Below are 23,531 nucleotides of genomic sequence, written 5' to 3'. Positions count from 1 at the left end.
TAGATACGATGATTGAGTTTTTTTCAAAGGAGTCCATGTTTGATTCTCCCCTTTGCCCAGCCTTTTCAGTGATTTATAATGTAAATTTTATCTTCACTCTTTTCTCCTTTACCTCATCCTGCCCTCCCCCAATTACTTGAATATAAAATTCATCGGACTTGGGAAATTAATTTAGGAGTAAATAGAACAGATTTTTAGAATAAAGGAGAGTTAAGTCTGAAGATTGTGAAATTATTTTCTCTTTTCTACCATTTCAGTATATTTCCCTTCCTCCATGATCTCCAACACTGATAAAGTGGAAGAAACTGAGGTACCAAGAAACAGAAAAGTAACTGGGACTGAAAAAAAAGAAAGAGGTAGGGGATTACATTCACATTTTTCATTTGACTTTCTGACCTACGGTTTCCCACTATACGCCAATGTTTATCTTTAAAGTGATACCAGGAATCAAATGGAAGATTGAAAAGGAGTCCAAAAGTAGCTTTCTCATCCAGAGATTTGGTCATAGTAGTCATGAAATAAACGTTGCCAGTTGAGTAGTGCTTGCAAAAGAAGGAGGGCAGATAGCTCAATTCAATGCTGTTTCATTCTTGTCATCCTTTTTCTTACTACAGTTTCCTCCCATATTTTTGATCTCACTTTGACCTTTCCCTTGCTTCCCAACACATGCCTGTGGAATCATTTCTCTCCTGGGTTGTTTCTCTATCTCTTGAGTATAGCTGCCAGCCATTCAGCAGCCCCTGCAGGGTTTGGAAACACCTTAAGAGGAAGGGGTGGGTAGGCAGCAACCAGAAAATAATAGTGACAGGTATATTTTTACTTACAAGGCTTAAATATTCTTTATTGATGTGCCACTCTTCAGCCCCAGCTAATGCACTTTATTGAGCACTGATTTCCATCTTCTTCTTAACCTGAACTTTGGAATTCTGCCTCAGCTCCCATATCATTCCTGTACTGAGTGTAACTCCTTTATTTCTCTTCCATTTGATTTCATTAAGTCTCCTTTCTCAGACCCTCTGTAGTAGTCCATCTGGGTATCCCCTCCTTTCTGTATATGGGGTCCGTGTATGTGTGTCTTTATTTTTCATCGAGACTTTCTCATCCCTTGACGCTCAGGCCCTGTCACCTCTAAGTGACTTTCCATCTCTGTCTTCTTTCTGTTTACGTCTGTCTTCCTGGCTATTGACTGCATATGCCTCTTCCTCATGTGTGCCTGACTCCCCCTCTTTCTGGCCCCTCTGCATGTGTCTGGGAAGAGTGTCCCCACGTGCATGTGGGCAGCCCTGCACATCATGGTGCGCCGCAGTCTCTCCGCCTGTGCACCCTCTCCCTCTGTGCTGAGCGCCTCTGCCTGCCTGCCACATGAACCATGAGCTGCAGGTGTGGGTGGCTAAAGGTGGCCATGTGCATCCCTGTACACACATTCATCATTCTATTGAGTGTGCTTTGCATATGGATCTGTTCATTTGCCTGATTCTCCCTCTTGTCCAACTCCTCCTCTGCCTGCCTGCATCTCCTGTTCTCTTTTCTCTCCCTACTGACCCCGTGATTTTTCTTTTCTCTCCTTGTTTCCCCCTGCCTCCCTACCTGCTTGCTCCTATTATGGTGTCTGCCTGCCTGCCTGTCTGCTCCTCCCTGACTGGCTGGCAGCCTCTTTCTCTCTCTGGTTGTCTGTCTGCTTCTCTGGCTGTTTGCCCACCACTCTCTCTGTAGCCATCTGTCTCCCCGCCTGCCTGTCTCTATCACTTTTTTAGTCTCCGTCTCTTGGTTTGTCTACTTTCCAGGCCCTACCATGGTTCCTTGTCTTGGTTTGCCTCTTATCTTGCCCTTCTACTTGTTCCTTCTCTTCTTTATGCCTGTTTAGTTCACGCTATCTCCTTGCCTCCCTTCATGTCTATCTTCTTGCTTGTCTACCCCACTTGTTTGCTGCTCTCCCACTGTTTAATGCTTTTATCTTTTCAATATGTCTGTTTATCAGCTTTTTCTCCCTAGGCTTCCCCTATCCCAATATCCCATCAGTGTTTATGGTCTCACTACCACAGACCTGTCAGTGACCCCCTTGCCCCAAAACTTGCCTTCTTGCCATAGCCCTTACCCTGCCTTCTTTTTGTGCTTGCTTCTGTTCTTTCTTTTTCTTTTTATATTTCTGGTTCCTCACATAGTCTGCCTGCCTCAATCTTTTTGCCATTTTCCCAGTCTCTCCTTGTCTTTTTGTTTTTCTGTTTTCTATCTACTTAGCTGGCTCTCATTGTCCACATCTCTGCTTGCTTTTTTTCGTTCTTTTTTTCTATCAACTTTTAAATAGTGCACACAATAGGGTGTCCCAAGTGAAGCAGTGGTAAAGAATCCCGCTGTGGTAAAGAATCGGCCTGCCGATGCAGGAGGCACAGGAGATGCGGGTTCGATCCCTGAGTGGGAAAGAGCCCCTGGAGTAGGTAATGGCAACCGACTCCAATATTCTTGCCTGGAAAATTCCATGAACAGAGAGGAACCTGGCAGGCTACAGTCTCTGGGGTCGCAAAGAGTCAGACACAACTGAGCATATGCGTGTACACACATGCACACACAGTACAAATTTTTTATAGAACTTAAAGTATTCTGTGTAAGAGTAAGCATAAGCCTCCCTCCTACCCCTTCTTCCTCTCCTCAGAGATAGTCAGTGTGCATTCCTTTGATCTTACTTGAGAGAGGAACCTATACATATATGTCTGCTTGCTTTTTGCTGTACTCCTTCCTTATTCTCTCCCAGTTTTGCTGGTTGCTTCTTCCTGTCAGTCTGTCAGTACTCCCTCCTACCTCACTGGGCTTGTCGTTCCTTGCTTCTTATCTTTTTGATTCTGTTTTATGGCACTTGTCTTTTTGATTGACTGCTTGCTAGTTACATGCTTTTACTACCAGAACCTGAGGTGTCCTTAGGAAGGGCCTGCTGTCTCCTAATATCCTATTCCGCTCTGCGTCATGAGTTATCCTGATGACTGCACAGCATTGCTGGTGAAACCATTGGTGGTACTGAAAAATACCTTATAAATATAGGAACAGTTAAGAGGTACAGATGGTTTGTATGCTGAGCTCACATGCACATGGAGTAGACAGGGTCCCGTTCTCCTTTGCCCAAGTCTATATGAATTCTGTAAAAGAATATGAATCTAGATCCTTTTAGGCTCAGCAGCACCCTTAGGCTGTTAGATCTAGACCTGTTCAAGAAGTTTGTCTTCCTCCTAGTCTAAAAGATTTTGCTTCTTGTTAAAACTTTCTCCCTTTTTCATCCTTGCTTCTGACTCCTCTCACATGTCACCTTAGAGATATTATAACTCCCTGGGGTAAGCAGAGACAACAGCCTGTATCCAGGTCTCTTCAGAAAAATGATGCTAAAATTTTTACACACAGTGCACTATTCTTTCATTTCTGCTTTTTCACTGCCTGTATTCCTGAATTTAACTGTTTCAGCCTGTTTCTCTCCTCTTTTTCCCTCTTTCTCTCTTACTTCTCTTTTCTTGGTTCTCTTTCCTCTTAACTGTCTTGGTCTCCATTCTAGCCTCTTTCTGATTGGCCACCTCCCTCTCTTCTGTCTGATTGGCTTGTATCCCTCCATCACCCCATCTGTCTGCTGGATTCTCCCTGTCTGCTTGCAGTAATATATGTGATAGCACTTTATAAATTATAAAGCAATGTGTGGTATAAAATGCTATTATCAATTTATCTCTTTTTTGTACTTACTATTTTTCTTTCTCAGCCTGCTTTCCTTCTTTCTCTCTCCCCCTTTCTGTTTGTCTGTCTGCATCCCTCTTGGTGATTTTGCCTGCCTGTGTCAGTAATCCTTTCTCTCCTTGCCAGCCTGTCTGTTTTTTTTTGCCATCCTTCTTCTCTGTCTGTTTGGTTTTTATATCTCTTCTGTGTTTACAGGTTCCTCTCCATTGTCTTTCAGCTGTCCATTCTGTCTGTCCTTAGTCCTTTTGTTTATGCCTGTGTGTCTTGCTGTCTCTAGCTGCTTGTCTCCCTGCCTGTCAGTTCCAGAGTGGGCACCACTTTCTGCCTTTTTCTATCTTTCTGTACTTAAAAAAATAAAAAGAAAATAAAAAAATACCATATGACTAATTGGTAGGAGAGGTTTTTTTTGTTTTTTTTTTTTAATGAAAAGACCATTAAGGTGAGAACAAGGAACTTAGGAGTGCAGTTGTCAAATGCAAACCAGAAATTACACGCCCACCACTGGTGCAAAAAAAAGAAAGAACAAGAAAAAAAAATTGTAAGGGACTCTGAAGCCAATAATAAGATTAAGCAAAAGCTAGAAACATCCAGAGCTATAGTTGCTAACCATTTTTGTATCATAGAAAGTTATAAACCCTTTCCCCAGAAAAATAGTATCTACACAAAATACAACATATATGATCCTAAAACCTGTGGAGCCCAGTTACAACTCTGATGTAGGAAACCAATGAGAATGATAGAGCAGAGGCATGAACTCATGCAGCAAGCCGATCAAAGGACTGAAAAAGCACTTTGCAGTCTTATGATTTTTCTACCAAACGAGATGTTAAAGCAATTCCTAGTTGTCTTTTGAAATATAAAAGTTAGTGGTAATAATGAAAGGCATGTAAATGCTGAGGATTTTCTAGGCTTAACCATGGAATTTTAAAGATAGAAGGTCATCCAAACCAGTGTTTCCCAAATGGCCAAGTAAGATTGCCACTGGTCCTTTCCTGGGAAGCCCTGTCCTTTGTTCTGCAATTATATACTTATTATATTTATATAAAATAGGTAATATGCTATATTTATATGTAACATCTGTAATATATGTATATATATCTATACATGCTAATGTATTTAACAGTATATTTATTTAAAATGTGTTTTCTAAAAATGAGGTAGATCTGTGTGGAAGGATGTCCATGATAGATTTTACAGAGAGAGAGGAAGAGAAAGGAAATGACTTTTTATGCTTTCTGTGCAACTTGAAAATTTGTCAACATACAGGTACTGTTTTATAATTACAAAATATTTTTAATATCTTTTTATGAGATAATGGTGATGGATATATATGGATGGATAATGGTTTGGGTTTTGTTGCTCTTAATGTCATTATTTAGCATAATAAAAAACAATTCCATGTTGATCACTAACTTTTTTTTTTAATGTTTTACTGGTCACTGTAATCTAAAAGTCTGGGTTCTACTGCTTTAATCTAACTTTTTGATTTTGTGAAGAAAGAAATCTCAGTCCTTCATACATCATAGTCACGACTTGCCGTATTTACATGCTACCTATACTGTTATATGCATACTGTTTTTCTTTAAGTCAATTCACTTTTCTTTAACTTAAATGGTCTTTAAAAAGTAAATTTTATATTAATAAATAATCCCATAAATCCTTGATTTGATGGGTTATTATAATTTTCTCAACTTATTTTAAAATACAAATAATGATTAAAAAGTCCATAAAAATAAAAGCAACCTGCATGCTACCAGTGGTATAAGTACTGTGTTTTACGAAACATCACTTGAATTTCGTAGGTACAGAAATGGGCCCAGGAAAGGATTGCCCAAGACCAAATTAGTTGTTAGGGACAGAAGCAGAACTTGAATCTGTATCTTAAAATTTCTAGTCTGCTGTTCTTTTTTTTGTCTACTAAATGACTTCTAAATCAATGGATATTTTAGGGTTTTTTTTTAAGGAAGTAATATGTAGAATTAATGGTCACAATTATTACCTTACTATCTGTTTAACAGCTCTACTACAGAACTGGCAATGGTCAGTTTAATTGTAAGTACATTACTAAATTTACATGTTTTCTGATACAGAGTTCTACCTCTTATCATCTACTCTAGAGAAACAACCATTATTACATTTGTGCATGAGGTAAAATGTACAGAGATGTTCATTACAACACTGTTTGTAATAGCAAACAATTAGAAACACTCTAAATCTCCAACAGTAATGAGTAACTACACAGCAATCAAGAAAAATGAGTTACATGTACATAGTAAGATTGCTTACTGTATTATTGAATGGAAAACATGCTGTAAAACAATATAAACATTATGATATCATTTAATTTATATTCAAAGAAACTAAAAACAATACTATATATTTCAAGAGATACATTTACATGTATATAAATTCCTTTAAAAAATTCTGGACATGTACATACGAAATTGGTCTCAGTGGTTACTTTTAGGAAATAATAGTCAAGATATTTAGCTTTATTGATAATTTTGAATTTTTACAATGTAAAAATTTATTTATTTTTATTTATTTATTTATTTATTACTTGTGTAAACAAATTTATGTAGCCTAATGGCAACACACTCCAGTATTCTTGCCTGGAGAATTCTATGGATAAAGGAGCTTGGAGGGCTACAGTCCATGGGATTGCAGAATCCTTCATGACTAAGAGATTAACACTTTCACTTTCAATGATTACATTAACAAATGAAGCCAAATGGGACAGAAAGTAGTGTGATTTCTCTGAAGAAATAATTTCCCACTCATCTCTTTAAAGAGAAAAGTATAGAAACAAAGTATAATCAGTGTGTGTAACATAGTTAAACTTTTGAGAACAACAGTGAGGTTCTAGTTTTAAAACTAACTAAAATATTAAGGGTAGAAAAGAAAGTTATAGAAGAGCATATATAATATGGTACCATTGATGAAAGGGAAAAAAATGTGAATTTTCATAGAATATTCCTAGAGGAATACACAAGAAACTGTAGTTAGTCATTACCCCTGGGAAGGGAAACATTTTTTCATTGTGCATCTTTTAAAGCAACTTGAAAAATTTTAGTGACCAAGGGATTAGTTAGGAGGATGGAAGAGAACCGTTTGAGGTCAGACATAAACATACAAAAAAGTTAAGGATATGTTGTAGTAAAAATAAAGTTCAGAGAAAAGAGCTCTTAGGGAGGCAAGGATTTTCAGATGTAGTTGTACTTGAAGTAGGCCCCAAAAGATAACTAAGATTTATGTGGTGGAGAGGAGGAAGAGCAGTTTTAAGTTGAGTAGGAAAGTATTTAGCAAGTAGTATGTGGACCTCATTTATCTAGTAAGTTCATGATAGGTTTTTAATTTTAAAAATATATGTATTATTGAGAACTATTTCACAGGTTCAAAAGAGTATGTATCACATATATCAAACACAGAAAATGTTAAAATGAACACATGTATCCAGTATTAGTTTAATAAATATAGCATTAGTAATGTCTTTATTTTTAAAATATTTGTGTATTTATTTATTTGGCTGTGTCGGGTCTTAGTTGCAGCATGTGGGATCTTTCTGTGGGGAATGTGCTCAGTAGTTGAGGCTCACAGGCTTAGCTGCCCCACAGCATGTGGGGATCTAAGTTCCCTGACCAAACCCAGGTCTCCTGCATTGGAAGGTGGATTTTTAACCACCAAACCACCAGGGAAGTCCACGTTAGAAATATCTTCAAAGCCTCATAGTGGTCTTCCTTTCCTACCCTATCCTACCAGGATCCTGAATTTTGTGTTATCATTCACTTGCTTTTTCTCTATGATTAGTTCCATTCCGACCTGTAACTTTTTTCTTTTTAATTTAAGTATAGTTGATTTACAGTGTTTCAGGTATACAATAAGAACTTTGCTGGCAGTCCAGTAGTTAAGACTCCAAGTTTCCAATGCTGGGAGCACCAGTTTGATCCTTGGATGGGGAACTAAGATCCCACAAAATATATAAACAAAAAGCCTACTACATTCAGGTGTACAGCAAAGTGATTCAGTTATAAATATATATATATTCTTTTCAGATTATTTTCCATTACAGGTTATTATTATAAGATATTGAATATAGGTCCCTGTGGTATATACAATAGTTCCTTGTTGTTAATCTGTTTTATATATAGTACTGTGTATCTGTTAATCCCAAATTCCTAATTTATCCCTCCTCCCACCTGGAACTTCTTAATTTTGAAAAACTTCAACAGAAAAGTTGGAGTACAATGAATATCCACTTACTTTTCACTTTTAGATTTACTAATTTTTAACCTTTTGCCACAATGACAGGATTACATGAGCAAATGCTTATGATCTAATGTTAATTGCATAAAACAATATAAAGTCATATATGTAGTATAGTCATGACTATGTAGGAAAATATTGGAAGGAAGTGGTTAATATGTTAATACTCGTTTCTACTGAGTGATAGGAATAAGTGATTTTTGGTTTATATCTTTATGTTCTTCTACCTGAAATTTTCTGTAAACAACACATATTCTATATGTGTTAACAGAAAAAAAATTTTTAATTTGTTTTAAAAATTAATTTTAAAAATACATGGAAGGAGAATAGGAGACAGTATCAAACATTCGTTCATAAAGTTTGGTAGTCCCAAAAAGTTAGTTTAAAACACAGTAATATGAAAAATAAACCTGGGTTCAGAAGTTGTACATCACTGACTCAATGGACATGAGTTTGAGCGAACTCTAGGAGATAGTGAAGGACAGGGAAGCCTGGCGTGCTTCAATCCTTGGGGTCACGGAGAGTTGGACATGACTTAGTGACTGAACAGCAACACAGACCTTATATCCGAAGGAATCTAATTCTTTTTCTCCAGGGTTGTTTCCAGATTCACCCATCTTCTGTGCAAAAGCCCCTATTTCTTTAAGGCTCCAGTAGTCTGACTGTTAGACCCTTCCACTTCTCTCCCTGGCTGTCATCTGCTTTCCTCCTTTATTGAAGACTGACCCCTGGCTCCATCCTGCCCTTGATATCCTATCTAGAGATCTTTCTCGCCATTCCACTTTTCTCTCCCACCTCTAGGAACTAGTAAATTCTTACCTCTTCTGAAAAAAATAGTACTTCTTCTGAAATATTAAATTCAAGCCTCTTACTTTGGCTACAGCTTTCTATCCTTCCAGCTCTCTCTTCTACTCACTATTCTTGGACCTATGAGACCCTGTAACACCTGAATTCTTCCATTTTGTCCTAATCAGCTCCACCATGTCCTCATATGCTTCTGGGAGACAGATCATCAGATGAGAACTCCCTTGAAATACTGACACTAAAACTACATATTTAATTGTATTCATATTCGTCCTTTCCTCCTTCCTGTTCTGTCCAAAACTAATACCTACACTTGGGCTCCCAGCCTTGCCACCTTCCCAGCTATAATGATTAACAGTGATCCCCTAACTCTTCTTTGTCTCCCATTCTACTTGCTCCTTGCCAACCATATTTATTTTCTTTCTCTTAACAATATAGGTTTTTAAAATATTTAATTTATTTGGCTGTGCCAGGTCTCAGTTGTGGCATGCGGGATCTAGTTATCTGAACAAGGATTAAACGCAGCCCCCTGCATTGGGCATACGGAGGCTGGGCCACTGGACCACCACAGAAGTTCCCCCCAACCACATTTAAATGTATTCAAATCTCAACTAACTTTAAAAGAGACACTCTGGACCCTTTAGCTGCCACCCTACCTCACTACTATGCCCACTCATAGCCACACTTCCTGAAAGAATTCTCTGTACTCAAATGGTCTACCTTACTTGCCTGCTCATTTTTCAACCCTCTGCCCAGCCTCTCTTTGAAAACTTCTTTCATAAGATAACCAACAACCTGGTTACTAAATTAAGAGGACATTTCTGAGTTCTTAACTTGAACACCTGCTTCTTGAAAGAGCTTTTATGATCTGTGTGAGTCTGGGATCCCGCATCTGCTCATCCTTCTATTGCTGCCTTTTACCTAAAACCTTTTCTTTGCTCTTCATTGAGAAAGGAGATACCTTGGAAGAAAAGGAAGGGACTTTCCTGGCAGTCCAGTGGTTGGGACTCTGCACTCCCGCAGAAAAAAAAAAAAGGAAGATTTATCGCCAAACTTTTATCTTTGTCTTCTCCCAGTTTCTGTCCTTGCTGCACCACTTGCAGGATCTTAGTCCCTCATCAAGGGATCAAACCTCCTTCCTCGGCAGTGAAAGCACAGAGTTCCAACCACTGGACTGCCAGGGAATTCCCTTCCATTTTCTTTTAGACCTGCTTTGATTGATCACTATGATGGAAACTGAATATAACAATTCTATACAAAATAGCAAAAACTAAACATCTTTTCCTCTTTCACAGTGCCTGTTTAACAATTTCTCGATAGTTTCTTACTGACTGGCCAGCCAGGATGCCTCACTTTCCATCGTCCATCGGTTGTTAAGCCCTGGCTGTTTGAGCAGAACCGCCCTGACACCTTTCCTGCAGAGCCCCAAGCTGTCCTCCTGCTCCTTTGCCTGCTCGTAGGCCCTTTCACCACCTAGCTCTCTGGATAGGAAGAGTAATTTTAATTTCAGAGTAAACTGGATGTGATTAATAAAATTAATTTTTAAAAAATTCCATGTTCCAAAACTGTATAACTCCTAATAGGTGTTCCATAGCCAAGTAAGGAAGAATTTGAGCTCTGGGTTCAGGTAGCATCTGAAATTAAGTTCTGCCACTTACTAACAGTGACCCTGGGGAAGCAGCTTATCCCATGCATCTCAGCTCCCTTATCTGTCAAGCAGGGATATAAGTGCTTGCTTCACCGGGCTGCAGCGAAGATCAGTGAGCTAACTTACATAAGGCACTGGCTGTAAGGCACTTGGTAATAGGTAGGTAGTGTTGTAAACAGTCGCGTGTACTATTAGCCATTTCTCACTTCAGAGAGATCCACTTAAGATGCTTGTAAGGTGTGTGGTTTCACGACCTGGGTTATACACAGCACCTTAAACTGAAGGAGCCAAGGGGTGACTTTAAGTATTCCTGTTCCCAACAGTTGGCTCCATTTCCTCACTTTTCCTCTGCTTTATTTAAATAAGCTCAGTTCTGGTGTCATGTGAAACAAACCACATTTTACTATGCTCAGTTCTCCTCGGAGAAGGCAATGGCACCCCACTCCAGTACTCTTGCCTGGAAAATCCCATGGACGGAGGAGCCTGGTAGGCTGCAGTCCATGGGGTCACTAGAAGTCAGACATGACTGAGCGACTTCACTTTCACTTTCATGCGTTGGAGAAGGAAATGGCAACCCACTCCAGTGTTCTTGCCTGGAGAATCCCAGGGATGGGGAAGCCTGGTGGGCTGCCGTCTCTGGGGTCGCACAGAGTCGGACACGACTGAAGCGACTTAGCAGCAGCAGTTCTCCTAATGGAGGCACAAACACTGTTGTTAGGTTGGAAACCAGTTAGTCACAGACATAGTCTACTAATTTTCCAATCATGACAGAAGTTACCTGGATGCTAAATAATGTCGAATCTCAGGAAATCCCAAGGAAAGCATTCATTAGTAAATAAGGAATGGATCGCATAAGGAAAGGGAAAGAAAACAAAAAATCTTGAGTGTCTGTCCCAAGGACCTTTTATACTGCTAGGCGTTTCCCCATACCTTATCATATTCAATCTTCTCAACAACAGTATAAGGTAACTTCTTTTTAAGGGACCATAACCTGGTTTATGCCTGTTGTCCTTAGTGCATCTCTACTGCTTCGGTTCATGTTTTGTGATTGAAGAAATGGAACCTAAATGAAGGATATTCTGTGTGTAGTTAAGAAGCCAGAAAGCTCCTTCCTCTGCAGCTGGAATTCTGTGAAGACCTCATTCATGCCTCATCCATCTACCATCTTCTCTAAGGCACCACTGTTTTGCTGTCGCTAAATCTGTGGATGCTCAAGTTCTCCTTACTTGACTGTGTGACGTTTCACACTGTTGACTGTTCTTTCCTCTCAAATACTGTCTTTGGCTTCACCAGCACCATTTTCCAGGGTCTCTCTTAACCACTTCGGTTCATCCTTCTGAGTTTCTTCTCATCCTCCGCCTTAGATACTGTTCCTCCCAGGCCTTCCATGTAGATCACACTTTATTCTTGAAGTGATTTCATCTTTGACTTTGGTAATAGTTACTGCTGATAATTTAACTCTATTCAGGATCTCATACCACATACCTGGTAAGATCTGGATATCTGTTTTTTCCATGCTCCAGAGTTACTTCAGACAGCTAACTAAAAACACACCATCTTCCTTGCCCGTGAAACCCTCCTTCCAATCATTTCCCTCCTCTGTCAGTGGACTCATGATCCTCTTGGTCACCCAGGCCAGAAACTTGGGTGTCATCCTTGACTCCTCCCCCTGCCTCAGACCCTTCCCAATAAAATACTGGGTTGTGCAATTCTCTCTTGAGTTCATCTTCTCTGACCTCCACGGCCACAAACTTCACGCCAGCCACCTTCCCTGTCTTCCCTGGACTGCCGTAACGGCATCGTCTCCCTGTCTCCACTTTGTTCTTTTTCTCCCCTCCCATCCATTCTCTCTTGACATTGTAGTCAAGTCACCTTTTCAAAAATGCAATTCTGATCATGACAGTATCCTTATAAAACCCTTAACTCCAACTTGTATGCTTGAAAGGGTGAATTTTATAGTATGTGAACCATATCTCAATTAAGAAAAACAAAAACAAAAAACCTGGTTTACAAAGTCTCACAGGACCTGTTCCGGCCTCAATGCCTCTTGCCCACCCTCTTCAGGCCTCCCGTCTCTTGTCAGTCTCCTCTTGGTTTACCGTTCTGCACTTCCTTCTGCCTCTGAGCTCTCCACACAACCTCACCTCTAAACGATGTACTCTCTGCTGTCTATTCTTCCTCCCACCCTCTCACCTCTTCACTTGGCTACTTCCTCCTTGTCCTTCCAGTCTCACCTGGAGATGATGCCTCTCCAAAAAGCCTTTCGTGATCTCCCCAGACTGGGATTAGATACTCCTAAAGCATTTCATACTTAGCCCTTTTGTAGTATTTGTAACATTGTATGTGTTCACTTTATGAATGTTGGATAACTGCTCTGGGTTGAGCATGGCGCTGGGTGCTGGATATTGATCATGTCTCTGTTCCCCTGGGGCTTATACTCTAAAAAGGGAGGAATATGGACATTAAAGAACAAATTACCCTAGGTATTTTTATTGTAATTATGATGTTTCATGGCATCCTGAGTGGGTGTGATCAAAGAGTTGACATAATTGAAGGGACCAGGGAAGACTTCTCTGAAAAAGTGACATTTAAGCAAAGACTTTAAGGGCAGCTGGTGGCCAAGTGATGAGTGGAGGGTGGTGTTCATACAGAGGGCCAAGTGATGAGTGGAGGGTGGTGTTCATACAGAGGGCCAAGTGATGAGTGGAGGGTGGTGTTCATGTAGAGAAACAGCATGGTAGAAGGCCCTGGCAGAAAGGAGCTTGGAGTGTCAGAAACTGATAAAAGAGGACCCTGGGGGAGGTGGGGCAGGGGAGGGAGGGAGTGGGTGTTTCAGATGAGCAGATGCAGACTATTATATATGGGGTGGACAGAGAACAGGGTCCTACTGTATAGTGCAGGGAACTATGTGCAGTGCCCTGTAATAAGCCATAATGGAAAAAATGAAAAAGAATACACACACACACATATATATATAGATAGGTATATGGGGCTTCCCAAGTGACACTAGTGGTAAAGAACCTGCTTGCCAATGCAGGAGACATAAGAGATGTGGGTTCAGTCCCTCAGGAAGATCTCCTGGAGGAGAGTATGGCAACCCACTCCAGTATTCTTGCCTAGAGAATCCCATGGACAGAGGAACCTGGGGGGCTACAGTCCATAGGATCTCCGTGTGTATATAACTGAACCACTTGCTATGTAGTAGAAATTAACACAATGTTGTAAATCAACTTCAATAACATAGATGTAAAATTTTAAAAAGAAGAGTCTGGAAGAGCCAGATCATGCAGGGCCTTGAAGACAATAGTAAAGGCCTTTGAAGACTTTAAACAGGGGAACTTTAAAAGCTTCCCCCTAAGGACCTGCTGTGTAGCACAGGGAACTCTACTCAATATTCTGTAATGACCTATATGGGAAAAGAATGTAGAGTGGATACATGTATATGTGTAACTGATCCACTTGGCTGTACACCTGAAACTGACACACATTTTGTTCAGTTCAGTTCAGTCTCTCAGTCGTGTCTGACTCTTTGTGACCCCATGGACTGCAGCATGCAAGGCCTCCCTGTCCATCACCAACTCCCGGAGTTTACTCCAACTCATGCCCATTGAGTCGGTGATGCCATCCAACCATCTCATCTCTGTTGTCCCCTTCTCCTCCCGCCTTCAATCTTTCCGAGCATCAGGGTCTTTTCAAATGAGTCAGCTCTTCACATCAGGTGGCCAAAGTATTGGAGTTTCAGCTTCAACATCAGTCCTTCCAATGAATATTTAGAACTGATCTCCTTTAGGATGGACTGGTTGGATCTCCTTGCAGTCCAAAGGACTCTCCAAGAGTCTTCTCCAACACCTCAGTTCAAAAGCATCAGTTATATGCCAGTAAAAAATAAACAAAATACTTCCCTTGGCTGCTTTGTACAAGTGGAAGCAAGATGACCGGTTAAGGGGTTCACAAACTTCTATGAATCTCCCACTATCCTGTAAGCTCCTTGAGGGCAGAAGTTACATCTTACTATTTAGTGTATTTACAGAGTCCAGTATTGTGCCTGATATATCAGCAGATGCTCAGTATTGGGTTAATGAATTGAAGTGGATGTTGGAACCAGGATTCCAACTTTGGTTTTCAGAAAGACTCAACACCCCACTGCTACCCAAGACTGACTGGATGTCCCTCCTTTTGCCTCCAGGGCATCTGTGGTCAACTGTATTTTCCAAAAATGGTCACAATAATAACTCACATCCAACATGTTTTTATTACAGTGTGACTTTGACTCTTCCCACTGAGAAGTGAGGCCTAGTTCCTTCCCCTTGAATTTGAAGTGAGGTTATAAAAACTGCTTGAGCTTCCTCCTGGTTCTCTTGGGAGACTTGCTCTTGGAACCGAGCTACCATGCCTTGAGGAAGCCCACCCAAGCTGAGAAGGGGCCCTCATGGAGAAGAGCCCATAGATAGCATCAACTTTACAGCTGTTTGCAAGTAAGCGATTTTCAAAGTGAATTATCCAGCTTCCAGTCATCTACCCAGTTGACACCTTATGGAGTGAAAATGAGCTGTCCCCACTGAACCCTGCCCAAGTTACAGACTCAGCAAAATAAATGATGGTGGTTGTTTGAAGCCACTTAAGTTTGGGCATAGTTTTAAGCAACAGCAGGTGACTGGAACAGTGGCCTATGTTTGTCATGCAGGAAGGTGATGCCACTCAGCGTGGCCTGTTACTATCTTGTTTCAAAGACTCTTGTATCAGGTTGAAGTAGAGCATTGAGGCAGGTGACAGGAATCCTGGGACCACATCGTATTGTCACCTTTGATATTTTACTTTTGGGGTCTTTATGATTGTGCTTATGTGTGTACTATTTCAGGGTCAGGGGCTGGGCCATTTTGAGACTCCGATGGAAATTACAACACTTTTCTCCAAAATAATACACATCTCCATCTCTGCACATGCAGACATAAACACATACACACAATATTTAGAAATCATTTCTGCAGGCCCAGGCTAATTGTGATTTGCCGTAATTTTGTCCTTTACCATTCATTTATCTTTTTCATGTGTGCATGTTGTAGCCCATTAAGTGAGCAAACTTCCTGCAAAGGATATGTGCATCTAGTGACTGAGGCTTGTGGGAAATATTCGCCAGGTGAATTCTTTGAAGCTGCAGTGATCTACTTAGGATAGGAAACTGTTCTTTCAATATACCACCCCCACCCCACCTCCCTCCAAAACAAGAGACCCTCACAGAAGGACCTGAAGCCTACATTCATGTTCTATTTAGAATCTAGGTTTTAGGAACAGGCATTATTTACATACTCTTCATGCAAATATCCAGTCTTGGATATCTAGAGAACCAAGGTAGTGCCCAGTAGAAAGGTGTATACAAACAAAACAAAACCCACTAAGAATAAATGAACATATTCTATTATCTGAGAAATTTGTGATCTTTATCCCTTTCATAGTTCTGTGCCTCACTGTGCCTGTACACACCCACTCCTGTAATCAGACCCCCTTCATGGCCTATCCCATGAGTTTTATTTCTCAAACTACACTCCTTTTCTGGCATGTGCTTATGAAAAAAATTAAAAACAGGAACAAACCTAATGCTAACAGAATAGCGGCCATGTTGTTTTCTCTTTTTTTCTGATCCTTTCCTTCCACCTATGCATTTCCATGGGCCACCTTTAATTCTAACCTGTTCAGAAGTTGGAAGTGTTTTTCCTCATCCAGGCCCCTCTCCCTTCACTCTATAGGTGACTACAGCCACCTGGTGGCCATATAGAGAAAAGACAGGTCAATTGCCCCCAAAAATCTCTGTGAGGCGAAGAACTTCTATGGAGTAACTTTTGGTCTTGGATCTATGGCGAGCAAGGAAAGAAACCAGTGGATAGAGATTATAGTTCAGGACCCAGACATCCTATTTCTTGGTTGCGTCTTGCCCCGCAGGACACAGCATCCATCCACTAGTTATTACAGGCAGAGGAATTCACTTAACATTTGAGTTCATTCATCAAAATTTATTGCGCAGCAACTGTGTGCCCAACACTGGGAATACAGTAGTGAACAAGATGGACATGCTATCTGCTCTTGTGAGCTTACAATCTAGCAGCCAGCCAGCCAATTACATCCATAATGTTAACATTACTATTGTAATAAGCACTCTGAAATAGGCCTGGTGCTAAGAGAAGATTTAACAGAAAGTCTTGACCTACATGGAGAAATCAGACAAGGTCGCTGTGAGGAAGAAACACTTTTAGCAAGGTGGGAAATGGAAGAGTGTCACAAGCAGGGAGAACAGCTTGTGTGCTGGCTCTGAGGCAGAAAGGCGTTTAGTAAACAGAAAGCCAGCCAGTGTGACTGGGAGGTAGGGAATGAAGATGGGATGATGCCAGGTAGAGGCTGATTTATGCAAGGTCTTTGGATTTAGGATTTTATTCCAGAAGTAACTGGAAGCCCCTGAGATATCTGCAGGAGGAAAGTTAGATGTTTAGGTTTGTTTTCCAGAGCTCACTCTGCTCTGTGTGGAGGCTGTTGTTTAGTCACTAAGTCGTGTCCGACTCTTTGCAACCCCATGGACTGCAGCCTGTCAGGCTCCTCTGTCCATGGGATTCTCCAGGCAAGAATACTGGAGTGGGATGCTGTTTTCTTCTTCAGAGGATCTTCCTAATCCAGGAATCGATCTGCATCTCCTGCATTGGCAGGTGGATTCTTTACCACTGAGCCACCAGGGAGGACAGAAGTGGATATGGGAGGACTGGTTAGGAAGCATTCCAGACCAGAAGTAATGACAGCTTTGAGAAAAGCAGATGGATCCCAGAGATATTTAGGTGATATAATCTGCTTGGAGAGTGACTGTGTGTGAGGACAGAGATGTGTGTCTGGCAAAAGGTACTGAAGTAGGAAATTTGGGCAGAGGGGCAAGTTTGGGCAGATCCCGTAGGCACAGGCCCTAAGGCCAAGGCTAGAGCAACAGCATAGTTTTGGTTCTCAAATAGAACTGAGCAAACAAGATATACATGAAACAGCTGCAGAGCTGATGAAACATCAAAATGATTCAGATAATTCATGGATTCTGTCATTACATGGGACTGAATGGAAGCTGTCTCACAGTGAATTCAGACACTGCTGAAGCCAAAGGTGGACACAGATGTCCCCACCTCTATCCGTGCTGTTCTTAATCAGCCCCTCAGCATGCTCCTGTGTAGCCCACCCACTGTCTCCTAGGGGGCCATCTTCCAGGAAGATGCACTAACATCTCCCTGCTTCCTTTTTTGCCTGAAACTGTCAAGAAATTCACCTGTTATTCTTATTTCCCCTTCCCTGCTTAGGTCACAGCGGACTAAATCTGGCCCCTGCCCTCCATGGTTCTCTTTTGAGAACTTAGCTTAGTTGACTTAGCTTCTCTCTTTGCATCACCCCTGTCAAGCCCCTTCTTGCAGAGTCACCATCTGGCAAGGCCAACCCCATCTTCCTCACCTTCCTGTCAGAGGCACAGACCCATCATGAATATATACATGCTGATGCTTCCTTTTTGTACCACATCCAAAGTGGCCTATCCAGTGGCCCTTTCCCATTCTCGTTTTCCTGGAGTCAGTGTATACCCACCTCTGTGCCTCAGAAGAGTCAGGAAAGGTTTGCTGTGGGTTTAACCATGAAGTAGCCTCAACAGCTGTTATTTAGCTGACACTTAGCCTTCCCTGTGTCCTCTCTGCCACAGGAGAACTCTGCTAACTCCCTTCCAGAGGTAATAACTCCAACAAACAAAAAAACCACACCATGGCTGACTACACAATAGGCCTATAGGTTCCCATTATGCAGTAAGCTGGGACACTGACATATTCTCTTCATATTGAAAAGAAAATGGACTTTGGAATTGGGAAGACCTGCATTTACATTCTGGTTGCGAACTAGTGTACCTTCTGTGCAATTAAGCTTCTTGCTAAGCTTCAGAAGATTTATCTGTAGAACAGTGGGAATGATATCTGTCTTATGGGTAGTTATATTAAATGAGCATATATAGCATAATATTTGGCCTGAATTACCTGGTGACCATTCACTTCCCCTCTTCCTCTTCGGTTTCAGCTGCAAATACTATTCAGAAGAAAGACTAACCAGTTTCGTGTGGCCAGTGGCAGACATCTCCTCTTCCTGTCTTTGTAAATTCCATCTTTCTGCAGCCATGCCATTTCCATCATTGCCAGAAAAGTTCTTCCATCCCTCATCCCTGTGTAGAACTTCTCTTTCTCTTACTATGGAAAAGTTCTGCCTGAGCTAAGATACTTTATTTCTTCTACATCTCCCTGATCTAAGATACTTTATTTTCTTGTATCATTCCTAAAAATGAATCCACTTCTAGCATTCTCCCTAGCTTTCTCAGAGTAAATGCTAATGAACCTGAGGAACAGGATCTTTACACTTCAGTAGGGCATGGGAACCTCATGCCAGCTCCCAGAGTGGAAAGAAGGTCTAGGTCCAGGCATGGCCCCTCCCCATCCCCACCTCTTTTCCTCCAGGGCACAGAAAGCGCTAAATTCCAAATCTGTCTTGAGTCTACAGGAGCATACACCTCCCATCCTATAGTTCTGTGAGGTCATCATTGAAGTACAGCAGTACTGCAGGTGTGTAAAGTGTACTGTCCATATTGAGATAATCAAATTCTTCCTGCTGATCCTGGATCCCATTCTCCTCCAGAGTATAATCCATGTTCAGATTCTTGCCATCATATTTCCACGTGTAGCTGGCAGCATGTGCATTATAGGGGAGATAGCGGTGTAGTATTTCCCACATCGATTCCAGGGCCCCCACCTGGAGAACACGAAAGCACCCCACCCCAGAATTCTGGGTGGAACACACACACACACACACACAGAGAAAGGCCAGAAGCCCAAAAGGCGACAGAGCCGGGGTTAGAGTGTTTCCCTTGGCAGATACAGCAGCTTAAGGCACTCCAGGGTCCCAGAAATAAACTTGAAGCTCCATCCAGCATGCAATGAATGGCCCCCGAGTCCTATCTGCCTTTGTGGCAGCCACTTCTAATAAACAGATGGCCCAAACGTCACTGCCCTGACCTCATCCCCACAATAAAGTAGACTATTAAGAGTGCACTTGGAACTGCTGTACAAAAACTCAGCAAGAAAGAGCTTCTGGGGACCACCACCACTAAGATGTACAAACTGTCGCCCTGCGCTCAAATTCCCAGCCCCCAGGACCCAGGTAACCTTTCCTCGGTTACCCCTAAAAGGGAAGAAAACACAGCTTCCATTGACTGTGGAGAGCTGCTGGCCTGCAGAGCTGTTTGGAGTTTTGCTGGGGTTCTTAGTTCCCTTTATCCTGCCCCCAGGCACCAGTTCTCACCTCCAGTGTGTGCTCTTGCGACGTGAGCGTGTTAATGATGCGGATATTCCGGGTCTTGGAGGACAGCCGCCCCACCTCATAACGCGACCCTTGCCACCAAGGCGTCCCGAAATCATTGGCCCAGTCCGAACGGGGTAGCTGAGGCGGCACGTGCAGAAAGCGGCCCCGGGGGGTGCGGTATCTCAGGGAACCGGTCAGCGGATCTATGTGCTTGCGGATCTTTAAAGCAGAGGAGGAGGGTGGGAGCAGTCACTATCTCGGGCTCTGGTTGGCCTCTATTTTTCCTCTTCAACCCTCCAGCGCCTCCTCCCTTCAGCCCGTTTCCAGAAGAACTCACGTCTCTGGTTTTCGGATCAAACCAGTGGCTGATATCCTGGCCCGCCACTTCCACGATGGGTTTCAACAGCAAGTCTCCTGGGAAGGAGCAGCCGCCGTCAGTGCTAGCCATCCAAGAACCAAACACCCCCGAGCACACCCCCGACGCTGGCCCAAAGTGTGGCCCTTACCCTTGTACTCCTGTGCCAACGGGGTTAGGTTGTACACGTTTCCCAGGTAAGACACCCAGAGGTCTTCCGGCTGGTTATGTTGGGCCACCTCGGCCGGCGTGAAATAGCGACGTTGAAAATACTCAAAGTTTGGCCCGGCCACTAGGCCCCGGCTTGGCATAGCTCTTGCTCTATTGCTCACTGACTTTAGTTGCTTCCTTGCTTTTCAGCGCGCACGCACTACTGCATCCTCCCTCGTCCGGTAGCTAAGGCGAGTGCGTTTATCCGCTGACATGGAAACCATTATTCCTTTCCGGCCACCGTCCTCTGAGATTAAACGCTGTACAAGCAAAGAGGGGCGTGGGCTGCGGGTACTCATGGGAAACGTAGTCCGATCCCGGCGTTCAAGTAGTTGTGTCCTCAGGATGTCCGAGGAAAGAGAACACACTCCGTTTTGATTTATTCAGTGGTCTGGGCTACAGGGACTCTTTAGGACAGACTATCTCGCGAGGCAGAGGGGAAAAAAAACGAAGGGGAGGAGTGTAATTATGAAATTGTCGCTAAATTCCAGTGAGACCGGTAAGAAGCTAGATAGTTGAAAAATTCTCGCGATATCTTAATACGTCTGGCGTAATTGGCCTCCTTGAGCCGCAGCATTGGTGTAGGAGAAGCTCGCGAGATCTCTGCAGTTGCCGAAGGGACGAAGAACTGGAGAGGTGATCTCGCGAAAAAAAAATAGGTCGGGAGCGCTCGCGATATCTCAGACCACCGGACTCAAAGGTTCTTAGGAAGTTGACGACTTGGAGGAGGCCTGGGAACAAATGGCCGGAGCTGGACCAACGATGCTGCTACGAGAGGAAAATGGCTGTTGCAGCCGGCGTCAAAGCAGCTCCAGCGCCGGGGTTAGCTCGGGTTCTGGGATTGAGGGGCTGTCGGGGAGCAAGATGGGGGAACGGAAGGGGAACTGCAGGCCCGGCAGCCTCTGGGCTTCGTGTGAGCGCCCTGTAGGCTGTCGGGAACTGTGGTTCCGCAGACAGGCTGCAGCTGGGCGGCGCGGTCTGAGCGCATGTCCCGCCCTGCACAGGACTCTGACGGGGAGCGCGAGGAGGACTCGCCGGCTGCGCGCGCTAGGCAGCAGCTGGAGGCGCTGCTCAACAAGACTATGCGCATTCGCATGACAGATGGACGGACCCTGGTCGGTTGCTTCCTCTGCACCGACCGTGACTGCAACGTTATCCTGGGCTCGGCGCAGGAGTTCCTCAAGCCGTCGGGTTAGTGCTCAGGGAATGCACACCCACCGGGGAATGCGGCGGAGCCTCACGCGAGGCATTTCCCCTAAAGTGCCTGGCTGCACACCCTATTTTCTGGGGCTAGAAGTTGTGGCTCAGAGGGGGCGTGGCCGACCCTGTCCTGCCTCCCTAATGCTCTCTCTTCTTTCCAGATTCCTTCTCTGCCGGGGAACCCCGTGTCTTGGGTCTGGCCATGGTACCTGGACACCACATCGTTTCTATTGAGGTGCAAAGAGAGAGCCTGGCGGGGCCTCCCTATCTCTGAGCCCTGTCGAACATGCCTTTCAGTCCTCATTAAACCTGTAACTGACCGTAACCTGTGTGTGTGTGTGTAGCTGGGATGCTGGGGCAGGGATTGCACATCCCATTCCTAGAGCAAGCTTATATGAGGTCGGGAGCACTCAGCCCTCCTTCCACAACCTGGATGTCCAGAACTGCCAAAGGTTCTCTCACATTCGAGGTCAGGATGGGCAACAGGCTGAACCTCAGATCCACAGGCCCTAGGATGGGCCCCTCTGTCTTCCCTCCCACGCAGCTGCTCCAGAATTGTGGCAGGAGGCGGGTGTCATCCTGCTCCGGAAGGCCCATTGTTTCCCTCTCCGGCCTGGCAACACCGAGTTCCTCTTAAGCTGGGGTCAGAGAAAAGACTTGGGTCCCCAAGGGGAGCAGGGCAGGCGACAGAGGCCGGGCCCCCTTCACTCCATTGGTGAGAAGGTGCCTTTGGGGTCAGGGACAGAGCTCTGGGGTCTGGCCAGGAAGAGCGGGCTAATGCGATAAGGGAAGGCCAGGAGACTCAAGGATGCTTGGGCCTGCGAACTAAAGCTACCCCCGCCCCCCACCCGTTTGCTGTTTCCTGCTCCTGGGCACGTTTCAGGAATGATAGTCTTTGTGCCGTCCCTCTGTTCACAGGATCCCAGGACTGCGTTCAGTTCATAATTCTTTATTGATGTGTGATGGATGACTCCTTCCCCTCCAACCTCGCCACCCCTCCCCCCGCCCCCCAGTCCGTAAATACTAGGAGCAGCACCGGAAAAGGAGAGCACCAGCGCACCAGTGAGGTCTATTCACAGGGGGCTGCGGGGATGCAGGGTCCAGCCCAGATGTTCAGGATTCAGATATGGGTAGTGAGACGAAAGTGGGTTTTCAGGGTGTGGCGGATTTTCACCAGAATTGGGTCCACAGATGTTCAGTTGCTTAAGGGGATGCTGGACACGGTTTAGGCACGAGTGAGGGCAGGGTAAGCTTCAAGTCCTTGGGCCGACCGGGAGGGAGGGCAGTCCTCAGGGTTGTTCTTGACTCGAGGGTCCTCAGACCCAGACCTTTCCTGAGGTTGGAGCAACCTGGGGCCCTGGTGAGGACCGGGCTGGCCGCGGCTGCGGGTTGCGCCGGCGCCGGTAGAGGGCTCGGCTGTAAGGCACGAGGCAATCGGCCAGGCGGAGGCGCAGGCAGAGGCGGCGGTAGCTGGCCAGGGCAAGCACGAGCAGCGGCACGAGGAGCAGGAATCCGGTGACCAGCAGGGCTGTGAAGCCCGGGTCCCGCAGGTGCGCGGTGCAAGGGGGTGCCTGGGAGCGAAGGAACTGTAGGAGAAGCAGCGTGAGGCCCAAGCCAAACAGCCCGGGCCCGGCGACGTTGCGGCCCACAGACCCCACCGCCACCCTTCCCCGACAACGCGGGCTCATGCTTACCTGGGAGTGGCAGAGAAAGCCAAAGCCTAGCATGGTGACAGCGGGCAGCAGGATGGTCCCCAGCACCAGCGCCAGCAGGAGAAGGTTGAAGGCGGCCACCAGGAGATTCTGGGCCGTGACCAGCACAGCACAGGCCCAGCAGTCCAGGGGGTCCCGGGGCTCTGGGCCGCCGCCGGGAACCGGTCGCTGCGCCCCGGGGACATCCGCCATGGCCCGCCTGGCTCCCTCCCGCCTGGGCCGCGGCCCTTATAGCCCTCTTTCCTGCCCCTCCCCCGGCCCAGCCTCTCCCCACCCCACCCCCCCT

At 44.4% G+C, this 23,531-nt stretch overlaps 4 protein-coding genes across 5 annotated transcripts in view; 2 read left to right on the top strand and 2 right to left on the bottom strand.

The window, feature by feature from the left end:
* The window catches only part of RNF227 (ring finger protein 227), a 52,029-nt gene extending 30,171 nt beyond the window's left edge, over window positions 1–21,858 (top strand). Inside the window, exons 4-5 of one of the 2 annotated variants that reach the window (XR_009731125.1) lie at window positions 258–356; window positions 21,695–21,858. The gene's annotated coding sequence lies outside the window, so the exon portion shown is untranslated. Of the gene's footprint in view, window positions 1–257; window positions 357–4,869; window positions 7,199–21,694 lie in introns of those variants that run through there. The other variant, XR_009731126.1, reaches the window with a different exon arrangement.
* LOC133231404 (cytochrome b5 domain-containing protein 1) lies at window positions 16,417–20,434 on the bottom strand. The gene is made up of 4 exons (XM_061389695.1): window positions 20,275–20,434; window positions 20,106–20,182; window positions 19,769–19,987; window positions 16,417–19,219 (listed from the first exon to the last, which is right to left on the bottom strand). Exons 1-4 carry the CDS (start codon window positions 20,432–20,434, stop codon window positions 18,989–18,991), a joined length of 687 nt encoding a protein of 228 aa, XP_061245679.1. The 3' UTR covers window positions 16,417–18,988.
* Window positions 21,071–21,858, top strand: NAA38 (N-alpha-acetyltransferase 38, NatC auxiliary subunit). The gene is made up of 3 exons (XM_061389710.1): window positions 21,071–21,155; window positions 21,338–21,524; window positions 21,695–21,858. Exons 1-3 carry the CDS (start codon window positions 21,075–21,077, stop codon window positions 21,805–21,807), a joined length of 381 nt encoding a protein of 126 aa, XP_061245694.1. The 5' UTR covers window positions 21,071–21,074; the 3' UTR covers window positions 21,808–21,858.
* A 608-nt stretch (window positions 21,859–22,466) lies between these two features.
* Window positions 22,467–23,511, bottom strand: TMEM88 (transmembrane protein 88). Its single transcript, XM_061389705.1, has 2 exons — window positions 23,228–23,511; window positions 22,467–23,119 (listed from the first exon to the last, which is right to left on the bottom strand). The coding sequence occupies exons 1-2, from the start codon at window positions 23,435–23,437 to the stop codon at window positions 22,850–22,852; spliced, it is 480 nt and encodes a 159-aa protein (XP_061245689.1). The 5' UTR covers window positions 23,438–23,511; the 3' UTR covers window positions 22,467–22,849.
* Between the last annotated feature and the right edge of the window lie 20 nt (window positions 23,512–23,531).

Source organism: Bos javanicus, chromosome 19 (genome assembly GCF_032452875.1).
Source record: "Bos javanicus breed banteng chromosome 19, ARS-OSU_banteng_1.0, whole genome shotgun sequence".
NCBI lineage: Eukaryota > Metazoa > Chordata > Mammalia > Artiodactyla > Bovidae > Bos > Bos javanicus.
Note: the sequence above shows the minus strand (reverse complement) of the source record. Positions and strands in the feature narration are given on the sequence as shown.

What these genes read in the sequence shown, in the direction of transcription:
- LOC133231404 (XM_061389695.1), bottom strand. Translation starts at nt 20,434, where the DNA reads ATGCCAAGCCGGGGCCTAGTGGCCGGGCCAAACTTTGAGTATTTTCAA. An exon ending in GTTGGCACAGGAGTACAAGG is followed by an intron (nt 20,183 to 20,274) that starts GTAAGGGCCACA and finishes GCTCCTTCCCAG; the next exon opens with GAGACTTGCTGTTGAAACCC. An exon ending in TTGATCCGAAAACCAGAGAC is followed by an intron (nt 19,988 to 20,105) that starts GTGAGTTCTTCT and finishes TCTGCTTTAAAG; the next exon opens with ATCCGCAAGCACATAGATCC.
- NAA38 (XM_061389710.1), top strand. Translation starts at nt 21,075, where the DNA reads ATGGCCGGAGCTGGACCAACGATGCTGCTACGAGAGGAAAATGGCTGT. An exon ending in AAAGCAGCTCCAGCGCCGGG is followed by an intron (nt 21,156 to 21,337) that starts GTTAGCTCGGGT and finishes CGCCCTGCACAG; the next exon opens with GACTCTGACGGGGAGCGCGA. An exon ending in GGAGTTCCTCAAGCCGTCGG is followed by an intron (nt 21,525 to 21,694) that starts GTTAGTGCTCAG and finishes TCTTCTTTCCAG; the next exon opens with ATTCCTTCTCTGCCGGGGAA.
- TMEM88 (XM_061389705.1), bottom strand. Translation starts at nt 23,437, where the DNA reads ATGGCGGATGTCCCCGGGGCGCAGCGACCGGTTCCCGGCGGCGGCCCA. An exon ending in GCTTTCTCTGCCACTCCCAG is followed by an intron (nt 23,120 to 23,227) that starts GTAAGCATGAGC and finishes CTTCTCCTACAG; the next exon opens with TTCCTTCGCTCCCAGGCACC.